Source organism: Didymosphaeria variabile (genome assembly GCF_027946475.1).
Source record: "Didymosphaeria variabile strain IMI 356815 chromosome Unknown scaffold_1, whole genome shotgun sequence".
Lineage (NCBI taxonomy): Eukaryota > Fungi > Ascomycota > Dothideomycetes > Pleosporales > Didymosphaeriaceae > Didymosphaeria > Didymosphaeria variabile.
The window spans coordinates 3,205,815-3,219,429 of NW_026611620.1; the positions used below are offsets into that span (position 1 = coordinate 3,205,815).

A 13,615-nucleotide genomic window follows, 5' to 3' on the forward strand; every position below is an offset into this window, starting at 1 on the left:
ACCATCATATACATATGATCCGGATTATGACCCTCTAGAGTCGAGACCATTGCGAGTCTTGATGTGAGCTGAGCGATGAACAGACGGTGGCAGAGCTGAGGTGGCATCGTCTCATCTCGGACCGGCCCGCTCTACGCACGGGCCGGCGGTTTCCTTCCTCCATCCCTCTTCCGCTCATGGCTCGCATGCGATCTTTGCCTATTTTTCACACGTTCATAGACATGCATCTCGCACCTGATCATAAAGAAATGTCTGATGTACTCTAGCATGGCGGCCACATGTCTAGACTGTGCCCAACGCTGAAGTCGATGGATTAACAATGAACTGGCGAGAGCGCCATGTTCCTTCCAGTACAGCAGCAATAATTCCTTCCTATCTGAGACTTTAGTCACGCCGGTACTTGCCTCTACAGCTCTCATGACAAGAATGATTAAGAAAGGAGTGCGCCCGCTCAGCTCCCTCTTTCAGTGGCAAACGTAATCTACCTGGCTCTCTCGGAACGACGTCGCCGGCCCATCGACATCATCAATCCCACTTCAAATACCGGATCCTGGCTGCCAGTTAACAGCTTAATACCAGTGACCAAGCACAACTTCCTAACAAACTTACACTCGACCACATATCAACGCAAGCAGTATTTCTATTGAGCGGCCCCGAATCTCACGTCCTCGCAACCCTCAATAGTATTCATCCTCACAATGCGTTTCGCATGGCTTTGCCTTTTCGTCAGCGCAATAAGCTGCCTAGAAGCTTGCGCCTCTTGAACAAAACGTAATGACAATTGCACTCCGCTCCCTCTAGGCAAAGGCCTATACCCGTACCTATGACGCCATTTCAGTATTCCTCAAGTTCAAGGACATGTATTCGGATGCAAAGGGCACGAACGCCATCCAGCTACACACAAGCCGTCCAAATCTACACGCTCCGAGCATAGGAGACGATTACGTAGGCCATATCACCCTAGAGTCGTACGACACCAAGCTATGTGCTGCCAATTGCAGAGAAGTCAGAGTGCCATCCATCGATATCTTCTTCAAGCGCGGCTCAACTGTCACATTAGGCAATGACTGCGGCAATCCAGCGTCTACAGCCTTGATCAAGTGCACGTTTCAGTCGACCTCTGAGGCTGAGGCCAAAGCGAATAATGAGGGCTCTACTGACCACCGCTTCCACCGCATCATAGCCGGTTCGAACGTGTGTTTCAATCCAAGAGCTATCGATCTTATAACAGAACATTGTCCATCGACCGGACCGGAGCAGTCATTTGAGTATCGCGAATTTCTCATTGCTATGGACAAGATGGGCTTCGGGAAGAGTATTGATATTGGTACTATAGCATACTAGTCGTCTATGATGACACTAGTCATACTTTCGACTAAGACTCAATCAATCTGTTTCTCTGTGATACTTCGAAGCACAATGCTAGCAACCTTCATAAACGAAGCAAGTCGTCTAGTCTAGAATGTTTAACAACAGCGTTGATGCGTGTACGGACGACCTTCTGTCGGATGGTAGGCGGCTGTCTTGAAACATCACACACGCTGGAACGTCAGAGTCCTGACGTTATTCAGGCAGGGTCTTTACAGAGATCAATTGAGCGACGGCACGAGCTCATGTTCTCGATCAGACCGTCTAAATCGTTATCGTCATGGAAGTTGCGTGCCTAGTCTGAGGGCGCTGGATGACAAAGCCATTGCGGATAATACTAGAAACACGTGGGATACTAAGTTGATGTGACATCAACATGTGGGGAAGTCTGCTTTCGATCAACAAATCTCCAGATGGCCCGCCCTTACTGAGTGAGGTCCAATCCATATTTTCGTCGACCGAAGGAGGACGCATCTCCTCTTTCTCTATTTGCTTGCAAAGCACCGATGACAGCTGGCTTTCTGCCTTCTGCAACCACTCCACCTTTGCACTATTGCAAATCGAACCCCAGATGAGTCTAGATTTCCCAGCCTCATTCACCCTAATTCGGGCGAAAGTTCAAGCTTTCGATAATCTACTAATGCATGTGCCAAGTCATATATATTATTCTAGGGCTTCCGTACCGGACCAATCATGCAAGGCAGCTTTCACGAAAAGAAGTAGCCATTGGTCAATTGACAATGTAGTGGAGTTCGTGATCGAGGCAATTGCTACTGGGGTAATAATTTGCAAATGATGCGATCGATGTGTGCGGAGGCACGGTTGGAGCACATATGGCGCAGTCAATATGGCAAATCCGAACTCGGCACCCAAATTTGCTCTCTGCTCACTTGTTTGAGCAGGTTTCTCTCCTCATGCATAGCCAGCAACGCCGCAATGTTAGCGACCGAATTGTGCTTGGAGAACTACCTCAAGATGCTTAACTAACTTAAGCTCCACCATCGTGCGATAAATGGCAAGGTTTACGGCAGCAGCACTTCAAGTAGGATATCGAGTGCGACGGCTCTAAAGGTCTCGCCACCAAGTGGTAACCATGCGGCTCTCCTACCTCCTCCTCATTTTTTCCAACCTCATTCGCCCCGGCACCGCACAGCTCCCGACCTCAAAAGCAACTTCAGCCCTCACACAACACTTTATCCATCCTATCCGCGGTGACGTCCTCCTCCCGGGCAGCATCTTCACCATCCGCTGGGAAGCCAACACCATTTTCAAGAACGTCACTTTCCAACTCTGGGACAAGACCTCCTGGGGCTTTGCCCGCGACCTCCTCTCCCCCTGCCACCCCTGGGCGCGCAACCCTTTCTGCGGCACCATCGCCGTCTCCGCACCCAACACCGGCTCCTTCGAATGGTTGGTGCCCAACCCTCAGAATGGCTCCTCGGGCTTCGGCTTCCCACGTGGGGAGCGCGCCTACTGGATCAAGATGTACGTGGAGGACTACGTGCACGCCGAGATTGGTAACACAGACCCTGTGTTGAGTTACAGCCAGAATTTTGCGTTTGCGAAGGCGGGCAACGTGGGGACGTTGGTCACAGAGCAGGAGGGGCCAACGAGTACAAGTGGGTGGGACAGTGGACCGCCGACGGTGTTTGTGACTGTTCTTGATATCGGGTCGGCGACGAGTACGGGGGATGGGGCTGTGAGGGAGACGGGGACAGGAGAGGCGACGGCGACGAGGGTGGGGAATAAGACGGCGCTGGTGCCGGTTGAGGGAGGTGCAGCGAGGGTGGAGTGGAGTTTGATGGGGGGAGTAGTGCTGTTACTATGCTGGTTTTGTTGTATGTGTCTGTGAAAGATAGTAGAATCGCATGCCTGTGAGAATGATTTCAGCCGTAGGTAGGGTAGTGATGAGGCCAGAAATGACGCGACATGCTATGGAAAGGGGTAGAAAAAAAGTATGGTAGGCCATCAAATGCAATCTGTTCTTGTTACATCTCAATTTTTGTTCCTCTACGCAGAAGTCTTAAGATCTCTACCAAGAAGGTGAATCCTAAGTATGTCTCGCCACCTCTATTGCTTGCTAAACGCTTCCATGGACAGATAACCTTCTCAATGCATGCAAGGCTATCCCAAAAAGGTCGATGATTCGAAGTCAGCGCATGTGACCTAAAGCGGCCAGTCACCACTGCACCGCAAAACCGAACGAGCCCAACTTTGCCTTGTTGGACGTCAGCCCACGGCGCCTCATCTCAAAGTGGACAAGCCAAAGAAGCATAAACATTTACGATCAAATTATCTCTTCAGCGATCGTCACAGAAGAGATCCAGGTCCGAATTCGCGAACACTGCCCGCGACTTCGCCTAGAATGAAGAATTTTTATCGCCAATTCCCAACGTCTCACCGCACTCACACCACGTTCTCCGCGTACCCAAAAGGACTCGCACACATCGTGACCAGCACTACAGGGCCGTCGTGTGGCGCTGGCTAGGCCCGCTGGCTTCCAGCTGAACTCTCGCTTGCTCGACGCCACGGGCACGCCAGAGCTAGCGAGTCGTGGCGTAGGATTTCGATAACGCTTCGTTGGTATGTATATGGGCACGGGGGTTGTCTTGATGATCTTGTCTTAAGGCTTAATTTTTGAGTAGAGTATACTTTACTGGTAAGACAGTGGGTCGCTAAGGGCGTGCTTGATCGTAGTGAGCGAGGCTCCACAGTATAGACGCGCAATGCGTTGTAGACTAAGAATTACTACACGAGCGCCACACGATGCCACAGATGCTTGGAAGCGAAGCGATGACGCTTTGATCGATGCTGGAACATGATGAGGTTTGTCTGTTGTTCGCCGTCTTCAGCTCAGCGCGATGGTATTAGAAATGTTAGGGTAATCCTATCTCCCCATGCTTTTTTTGAGACAAATGAATAATGCCAGTAAGGGTATACTTTCCCGCTTGCAAAGGAATCGAAGAAAAACAGACGCCAATTTGCGAGAGGCAAGTGCCGTATATCATGTGAGTGATGTGATGCGCCCCATGCTCATCAAAACGCCAGACTGCTATGCCATGTAACCGTGTTCGCCTGATGCATCGTGTTTTGGTATGCTGCTTATGAATCCCGTGTTATATGCCGGGAAACGAAATTCGAGCGCGATCTTCCCGAAGTAATATGTAGGTAAGATAACCATACAAGGTGGGGGCATCGTTTGTTCATCGCTTGAAGATGTTCATCATGCTTTTCCGCTTGCCCATCTTCGGTACAGGAGTACTTGCTGGTACTGGCGGCGGGGCCGGAGCCAACTTGAAATCGACATTTGACGACTTCTCACCGAGTGACTTGGACGCTTTGCGGTTCATCGAGGATTTGTTGGTGAATTTGCTGTCGATCGGGCGTAATACGTCGGACTCTTCTCGGTCGACTTCAACTCCTGAGTCGAGCGGGCTAGGGCTAGGAAGCGGAGGGGTGACAACTGCTCTTGCGCCATGGTCAGCCTTGGAAATGTTGCGGGCGAGCTGAAAGCTACTCTTTGCCTTGGTTACGGCAGAGCGCTTCGAGCTCTTTGTGAGGCCCCGCTTCAATCCACCATTCTCCTCGCCTATCTGGCGCTCCAGGTTCTCGATTTCGCCCAAGATGGTCATGCCATTTGTCGCAATGCAGTCATCCTGGATGGGCACAAATCTGACAATTCCTCGATCTAAAGGCACGCCGAGGGATTCGGACATGAAGTTCTGAATGAGGGCAGCATTGCGCTTGTTGGTGGTCTGCTGTAGTTGCACGGGAAGGGCAGTGATGGTCATGAGGTAGGTGGGTTCGAATGATCCGGCTAGTAGGAGGCATGCAGAGTGGTTGACGGTGATCATGATGGACGACTCGGGCCGCTGATACCGCGTGGAAAGATGGTGAGAAAGATCTGTAACCAGTGTGTACTCATCTTTGATCTAAAGCTGTATTAGCAGGATTGGATATTGTGTGAATGTATGAACATACGATAACATTGGTGCGCAGCTCAGCAATAATGGGCGCATCTCTAATCACGCGGTCGCGGGCAAGCGTGGTGGATCCGTCCTTGTATGCGAATTGCTCTTCATAGAATTGCGCCCGTCGGCGTGATCCGTTTGGTTGTACTCGATTGGAAGTCTGCGCGCCCCGACTCGAAGGCCTCTTCTCTTCAAAATTGGAAACGTGGTGTACATCGAGGTTCGACTTGGGCGACGACTCAAACGAGAAGGTGGATCGCGAGGGTGAGAGATGCTGGTCCACAACCGGCTCAGGCGCTAACAGATTAACGCCTGCCGGCCGTGGGAAGGCGTTGACCGAATGGCTTGATGTGGTCGACGGCCGCGACATATTGGAGGAGGTGGAGTTGTTTACCGAGTGCGGCATGCCGGAGTGTGTAGGTAGGCGGGAGTAGATGTGGCGGTCAGGTGTGAGGGCGCAGAAGGAGGTGTTTGTTTGTCGCGGGGAGCCGTGAATTCCTCAGTGGCACAGGATCGCTTCCTTGATATGGATAAGGGTCAGTCTGTGCGGCGTGTCGTGTGATGGAACCCTGCAGCCGAGATCATTCGACTTGATACGGGCGTGGACAGCAGAGGCTGGCGTGGCCGCAGCGAACGAGGCTCGAAGGTCAACTGGTGTTGGGAGCGGTTGCAGCTGGCGGTATATGACAGAGCAAGCCCGGGAAACAGCGACACGAATGGGCTGTGGTGACGCACAGTGCAAGATGGACTGGGGGGTGCCAAACTGGGCGGGCTATAGGTATATTATATTGTCCGGACCGTGGCAGGCTGCATTGCCCGGCAGCATGGGTTTGGCGCGGTACACGAGTGTCGCCGACGCTGGCTCGACCCTCCTGCCCGTGTCTACCTCGACGCCCGCATCGGAATAGCGTGCAGATGGTGGCTGACTGGGGGTTTCTGCTTTGGGCTCCATGGCGCCAGGCCTTCTACTATGCTACACTGTATGCTGGTCGGCTTTCTCAAGCAGCTTCGCGATACGCGAGCGCTTCTCCTTCGCTGGCTTTTCACAACCCCAGCAGCTAGGCTTCGGCGCGTGCGCTGTCTGCTCGGTCAACCCAGCTGTGTGTTTAGAGCTGTCTCTAGCCCGGCTGCTAAGCCGTTGCTTGCGGCGCCATGCTCCACAGGGCGTCTCCTCCACAGGTCTGGACTGCCTGCCAGCTCGTTCGTACTCATCTGCTCTCTCAATTTACGAATTTACACACACGCTTCCTTTCTCGTCATATCACCGCCGTCGCACCGCCCACTAGCCCATCGGCCATGCTCGCAACATCGCCGCACCGTGTGCAGCGGTTGCAATGTCGCACGGCAAACGTTCGGCTTCGAGCCGGTGGTCATCAACGCATCTACTTCACCGTCCGTGTGGCCTGAGTCTCGCTCGTGCTCTCCTTCAACGACGCCCGCGATACCCCTAGGCAACGCTGCCGCTCGGCTGCTTCCAGCAGAGCACCGGTCCAAGTCGCGCAACCCAGCCTAGCCTGTCAATCCTTCAATGAACATCGTACTAAATATACCTTTCCATTGTTCTGTCACGACTTCATTTACGCTGCAGGACTAGCTACGTCGCCAACGAGCACACCCGTTCACTAGGCGATCGTGCATCCCAAGCAATCTCGCAACTGCACTGCACCCTGCTGGTGCCATGTCAAACCTTGCGCGCGTACGACCGTGGGAAAGCCGGATATGCACGTCAGGCTTCTTCCAAAGTCTCAATTGTTCGGCAACGCTGTGCAACCACACACAGTACCGTGACCAGCGCCGCACAGAAGAGCCTTCCGAATGGTTGGCTGTAGATACCTTTGCTGGTCCCGCTGGAACCTAAGCCTCTTTGTTTAAATGAAACCGCCTCCGCCTGTGGGCGCGGCCTCGAGAGTGTTGCTGTAGGACGACACCAGCCGTTTCGTCAGTGCTACAAGAGTCGGCCTGGTGATTGTTGGACCTGCGATTGTGGTCCATGCCGGCGTAAATTGAGCGGTATGCCCAACGACATGAAGGATTCACAGTGGACAAGGTGAAAGTGAAGTCCTGCAGTGGCACGCTCGCATGGAAGCACCTTGAGAGCGCCTCATATGAAAGATACACGGACCTCGCAGTGCGTTGCTGCGTCCTTTTCTTCGCGAATGATTGGGCTGATAGGACAAAGCCTAGTCGTCCTTTGCGAATTGGGATCCGCGCCACGCCGCGCGATTACTTTGCTTCCTTGATGCAATGACTTCGCGGAGGAAATGGTTCAATTAGCTCACAATCGCCGACCTCAACGAACATGAAGCATGTTGTCGTCTGGTATAGTGACGTAACACATATCATGTGACTTCGTGTCAGCTGGAGCCCTGGAGGGTGCGCCTGCATAAACTCGTTCGCCGATACGCAAAAGCACGCGTCAACAGGCCCCGCACCGCAACACCACACTGCTCAGCTCTTACAAACACCCGAAATGCCGCCCAAAGCAGCGCCAGCTGCACGCCGCAAAGGCCCTTCGTTCAAACCTCCACGTCCTGTCAAGCCGGCCGCTTCTACTGCCGCAGCTAAACGCGCCCCGAATGCTACCGCGCCGCGACCTGCACCTGCAAAACCCTCAGCTGCGCGTTCAGGCTTCCACCCTGTAACGACCATCGTCTCATCCGATGAAGAGCAAGATGCTGAATTCGACGACCTCCCCTCAGACATCGACGCGCTCATGGAGGATGCCCTCGATGAGGAACCCACGCCGCCGCAGCCCGTAGCGCTCGATCTGTCCACACCACCAATACCGGCTCCTCTCCTGGTGAGGCTGCTTCATCACAACTTCCAGAATGAGAATACGCAAATCCAGAAGGGTGCCATGAACTTGTTTGGAAGCTACATGAGCATATTTGTTCGCGAAGCCATTGCGAGAGCCAAGGATGAGCGCGAAAGAGCGGGTAGAAGTGGCGGAGGTGCAGGGAGCCGATTCCTGCAGGTGGAGGATCTGGAGAAACTCGCGCCAGAGCTTTTGCTCGACTTCTGAGCAGGTCCCTTGGTGCTAAGGCAAACCAGGTTTACAGTGTTCCTTGTACGCAAAAACAATAACAACAACCACGTCATCAATGTGAAGGAAGAGAAGACTATATATCCAAAGCGGCTAGGATAACGAACACACAGGAGCGTGGACCCGATGTGCTCTAAAAGCTTGGAGTAACTACTCGGGAAGCCGATATCATGCTGGTTACCTACCCATGGTACGAGACCAGCCGTTCGAGACTGTACTTAGCGTCTTTACTGACAGCACAATGCGCATAGCAGTGATCCACTCATCCACTGATCAACGATCACGCACGCTACAAGCATGAACGGGCGCTGGGCTCTTGGCATGCAGTGACATTATTAGTAGCTAGGACCGCCATGCCAATTACCGTATGCGCAAATGTTAGCAATACTTGTTCATTAGTGTTTGGTGCAGTCCATATATGGGAACAACTCTTGCCTGACGAAACATACCTGGGGAGATTGAAGTTCTGCCTAGTTCTTGAGTGTTTGCGGCACGGGTAGCTAACCGTTTGGAAACAAATTTGAGGCTGCAAAAGTAGCCTTGAAATTTGCGCATGGCATGAACTACTGCAGAATACCAGGGCTAGGCCAATCCTGCGAATGAGCGTTCCGGGAATACTTGAATTCCGGTCTGGGCGATATGCGACGAGTTCGCGGCTGAAGCAACCTCAAACGCTTCTCGAACAGGGAGTGCTTCGTAACCAACCCCATCGTGGCCTGTACAGAACACGAACCCGCGATTCGTACACCACCACAACACAGTCAATACCATGAATACAACAGCACATTTATTGTCTTGCGATTTAATTTCTGTCGAGTTTAAGTGCTGGCCTACGCTTCTGCTCGGGCTGACATAGTAAATTTATTGGGCGGCGCGCTGCTTAACTCCCAGGTAGGGGTTGAGACATGTAACAGCCGAAAAAGTGGCTGAAGCACGAACAGATTCTGACATGTCGCAGAGGCGCTTGTCATGTGTCGGAAGCATCCTAACCGCCATGAAGGTAGCTGAGCAAAACGCACTAACCCGCGTTCCGAGAGTCGTCTTCATGCCTTAAGAGCAGTATGTAGCCTTCTCAGGCTGCATTCTGGACCCATCTGCTTCATACTCTGTTACCGCCTTTCCTTTCGTCTTTCTCTTCATTCACTTCGTAATTCCTGGCCAGTCCAGCTTTGAGCGCTAGTCGCCATCACACCGTTCTCTTCAAGCCATACGACTCTAGTAATCAAGGTCACTCTTTGACATCGTGCCCAGTACAGCAACAATGTATTTCTCCAAGAGTTTCATCGCATCTGCCCTTCTAGGACTTGCAGCCTCCACTACGCACATGGGAGAAGCAGCTTCAGGAGGATTGGCAACCTCTTCAACCTCAGCTGGCGCAGCTGGTACAGCTATTGCGGCGTCGGAGACACTCGCATCTAGCCAGGCTGAATCAACAGCATCCGCAGCTTCCAGCGGCACCGCATCGGCGGCAGCAACAGGCGGCGCATCGGCAGGAGACATCGCCACTCATGTCATCCAAGTCGGAGGAACGAATGGATCATTGACCTTCTCGCCTGAGAACGTGAAGGCGGCAGTTGGTGATCTTGTACAGTTCCAGTTCCACCCCAAGGTATGTTCAGCACGTTTCCACAATGAGATTGTAGCCCTAACTTCGCGCAGAACCACTCCGTAGTCCAGTCCACGTTCGACCAGCCCTGCACACCGATCCAAAACGTAATGCCTAACATGACGACCGCCTTCTTCTCTGGTTTCATGCCAACCAACGCTTCCGTCGGTGCGACTTCCCAGGTTCTCACTTACACAATCCGTGTCATGGACACCAAGCCCGTATGGTTCTACTGCTCGCAAGCAAAGCACTGCCAAAGTGGAATGGTTGGCGCTATCAACGCGTAAGTACCCTCTGTCTACATACTAGGTGCTAACAAGCTGACGTTCTGATAGTGCTGAGACCGGGAACAAGACCATGACCGCGTTTAAGGCCCTCGCTGCCGGCGCAACTGAGAACCTCAGCCCCGGACAAGCTCCTGGCTCTGGAACCCAAGCAGGTGCTGGAACTGGCACTAACACCGGCGGCAACACTGCTCAGTCCTCGGCTGCTGCGGACGGTGCCAACGGTGCCGGCGGCGCAGGCACGGGAGCTTCCAGCACCGATTCCAGCGCACCGGCTCAGCAAACCACCAACGCTGCATCCAACACATTCGGCTCACAATCACTCTTCGGTCTCACCTTGGGAGCTGTTGCAGCTGTCCTGCTATTGTAAAGATGGCCTCTTGATTCCGATGGAAAACATCGCGGGGACGACGACGCATGTCTGTGATACCATTTTGTTGTTGGACTGAGCTGGCTTTAGTTACGGACGCCCTCAGTGGCTAAGGGGCGTTTCTACATATTCTTACTCACCTCTTGAATGTCTAAAACATGTGGCGGTGCAGTATAGGCCGTCACAAGATAGACGATAATTGTATAACGAATCAAATTCTTTTAGATTGACTCTCACGCTCATGCCCAAGCAACCAACTTGCGACACCAAGTTACAGCCGACGTTTCTACAGTGAATGGCAGTCAATGGCAGTGATTGGTGGAGCGCGGCCGTCGGACCCTGGCGTTGCCGCGCTTGGCAGGTACAGTATTGCGTCACTCCATACCACAATCCAGGATCACGACTTCCTCGCCCTGTTCAGATCGGCACAATGCGCCAGGCGCAGCAATGTAGATTCCTTGTTTCTTTCGTCGGATTCGCTGCTCGGCATCTCCTGTTTTACTTCCACCCTCACCTCTCGCCCGGTCAGCCCTAGACCCTTCGTATCGCTCGCCTCAACGCTCACTCTATAGCCGCAATCTCACATCTGTACTGGCTGCTATTCTTTCCTCTCGCCGCATTCACACCGTGAACCCGCCTTATCGTTGACAATACATTCCCACCAGCGGCCAGGACGATGTTCCTCTTCAAAGACCGGGCGCATGCTCCACCCTCTACTTTCCTCTCTGTCCTTCGCATATATACAGCTTTCCTCGCCCTTTCGTCAATACCTATCGCAGATGGAGTGCATCATATGAATCGAAAGGCTCCGCGTAAGCTTGATCGCCGCAAAGAGCCTATGACGCCATTGTTGGTTACAAACAACTGCCCTGAAGTCATCTATCCTGGCATATCGACGCAATCTGGAGAAGGCCCAATGCAGAATGGTTTCAAGCTTGAACCGGGAGACTCGCACAATCAGACCGTCTCAGAAGATTGGCAGGGTCGCGTCTGGGGGAGGACCAATTGCTCCTTTAATGATGATGGTACAAAACCGGGTGATGGAGGACCGAAGGCGTGCGGTTCGGGCGACTGTAATGGAGTAGTGAATTGCAGGGTCGGGGTAAGCTCTTCCAAACCGCCCATATTCCGCTACCGTATACTGGAGTGAGTCACACTATGCTGTGACACAGATTGACAATCTACAGGGTGATGTGCCAGTTTCTCTCGCGGAGTTTACGCTCGATGCTGGCGATGGGCATACGTACTACGACATATCACTCGTCGATGGATACAACATCCCGATGGCGATAGTGCTACAGCCGCTTCAGAACGTCAGCTTGGATGATATTCCTCCAAACCTCACGAACCCTTCATGTCAAGGCACAGTAGGCCTGTTGGCACAGCAAAGCTACGATCCCTATGGCGACCATCCCGACTTCCTCCGAACCAATAGCTCCTACCCGCTTCCTTTTGAGCAGAAGGTTAATGACAAGCAAGTATCGAGATGGTGCCCTTGGGATTTGCAACAGAGCCCTCCCGAGAAGCCCGGAGACGGGGTGTACCCGTACCCGGATGACAACATTGAAAGACCGGCATTCAATCCTTGCTATTCTGCATGTGCGAAAAACAATAAGCCAGAAGACTGTTGTACAGGAAAGTACAACTCGCCGAGCGCTTGCAAGCCGAGCGACTATTCCAAGAACGTGAAAGCCATCTGTCCGGATGCCTACAGTTATGGTGAGTTGCGCAGCCTTCTATACACGGACATTGTACTAAGTCGGTTGTGCAGCCTTCGACGACCAGACCTCAACTTTCATCATCCCATCCGGAGCTGGTTTCGAAGTCGTTTTCTGCCCCGGTGCGCGTTCCACCAACATCCTGGCGACGGAGTCTGACAAGATGCTTCAGCTTGCACAGCAAGGACATGTATCGAAAGACAAGAGGGATCAATTGATGCATCGCCAAAGGATCAATACACTCCTCAAACGGAGCGGAGCGGAGCGGATCATCCCGTTGGACAACACCGTCCCAATGGTTAATTTTGTGTTGGCTGCAAGTGTTCTTGCATATGCGGCGTTTTGTTGAGAGCGAAATGTCTCGCTCACGGTTATTTCCACGAGCTGAGACGTAGGCTAATGTACTATTGCGCGCTGTTGGATAGCTCGAGATACCCTTTTTGCCTCAAATACAGCGTACTCCCATTCACCCTAATTGAGCCGCATCTCCTCAGCACGGAGTGCTACGTTCCAGGGATGCTAATCATCGTCGTCTGTGAGACAGCGGACAGCGAGGAGAGCCGAACGCTGCAGCATGCATGCGTACACGTGCATCATGCAATACGTTCCTGCTTCACGTTCGTTCAAAGTACAGCAATGCCGCGTTGCAGAGCGAACCTCTGGGCGAATGGTGTGGCTGTAAGATGCTACACACTAGCGGTGGGGGTATCGTCATGATATCTTGTAATCTCAAGCCACCTCTTATTCGAATGCCGGTGTTGGTGCAGTTGCAGGAATTTGCCCTGATACACATCCCGCGTGGGGGGGCTCAGCAACGTGCGTGCGCCTCTGGAAGGGAGATGATGCTCGTACGCTGACCGCTACCAAGACACGCAGGACTCCATATATCTGGACGAAAGAGGCGCTGCAATTGGTGGCGATTCACGAGAAGTTCGTCTGTGTTTGATGCGTTTGGTAGACCCCAGCATCGGGGAGCTGCTGCCGACACGCCCGCATCGTGCTTGCCTCCGCCCAAAGATCGACACATCCCATATCGACCCACCAAGCTGGCTCGACAGCCGCACACTTCACCTCCACGACTGCAAACGTCACGGAGAAACTCACCCCGTCCTCTGTAAGGCATTCCACTACCCCATCGAACGGCTACCGCGGCGGGCAATCCCACCTCACGCGGCTGGCCTGTTTATAATTTTCCGACCACGCTGCATTCGCCTAGTCGCTATACCTGATCAGACACGGACCTGTTATCTGCGAC

General features: G+C 53.0%; 6 protein-coding genes across 6 annotated transcripts; 5 read left to right on the top strand and 1 right to left on the bottom strand.

The window, feature by feature from the left end:
- Window positions 1-709: 709 nt before the first annotated feature.
- N0V89_001018 (uncharacterized protein) lies at window positions 710-1,344 on the top strand (the record flags this gene model as incomplete). Its single annotated transcript, XM_056209835.1, has 2 exons — window positions 710-725; window positions 839-1,344. 2 exons carry the CDS (start codon window positions 710-712, stop codon window positions 1,342-1,344), a joined length of 522 nt encoding a protein of 173 aa, XP_056076657.1.
- Window positions 1,345-2,461: 1,117 nt separating this feature from the next.
- N0V89_001019 (uncharacterized protein) lies at window positions 2,462-3,268 on the top strand (the record flags this gene model as incomplete). Its single annotated transcript, XM_056209836.1, has 2 exons — window positions 2,462-3,143; window positions 3,231-3,268. 2 exons carry the CDS (start codon window positions 2,462-2,464, stop codon window positions 3,266-3,268), a joined length of 720 nt encoding a protein of 239 aa, XP_056076658.1.
- Window positions 3,269-4,571: 1,303 nt separating this feature from the next.
- N0V89_001020 (uncharacterized protein) lies at window positions 4,572-5,709 on the bottom strand (the record flags this gene model as incomplete). Its single annotated transcript, XM_056209837.1, has 2 exons — window positions 4,572-5,300; window positions 5,350-5,709. 2 exons carry the CDS (start codon window positions 5,707-5,709, stop codon window positions 4,572-4,574), a joined length of 1,089 nt encoding a protein of 362 aa, XP_056076659.1.
- Window positions 5,710-7,809: 2,100 nt separating this feature from the next.
- Window positions 7,810-8,361, top strand: N0V89_001021 (uncharacterized protein; the record flags this gene model as incomplete). The annotated part of the gene is made up of 1 exon (XM_056209838.1): window positions 7,810-8,361. One exon carries the CDS (start codon window positions 7,810-7,812, stop codon window positions 8,359-8,361), a length of 552 nt encoding a protein of 183 aa, XP_056076660.1.
- Window positions 8,362-9,643: 1,282 nt separating this feature from the next.
- On the top strand, window positions 9,644-10,642 carry N0V89_001022 (uncharacterized protein; the record flags this gene model as incomplete). Its single annotated transcript, XM_056209839.1, has 3 exons — window positions 9,644-9,991; window positions 10,042-10,271; window positions 10,324-10,642. 3 exons carry the CDS (start codon window positions 9,644-9,646, stop codon window positions 10,640-10,642), a joined length of 897 nt encoding a protein of 298 aa, XP_056076661.1.
- An 838-nt stretch (window positions 10,643-11,480) lies between these two features.
- N0V89_001023 (uncharacterized protein) lies at window positions 11,481-12,709 on the top strand (the record flags this gene model as incomplete). Its single annotated transcript, XM_056209840.1, has 3 exons — window positions 11,481-11,744; window positions 11,830-12,361; window positions 12,414-12,709. 3 exons carry the CDS (start codon window positions 11,481-11,483, stop codon window positions 12,707-12,709), a joined length of 1,092 nt encoding a protein of 363 aa, XP_056076662.1.
- Between the last annotated feature and the right edge of the window lie 906 nt (window positions 12,710-13,615).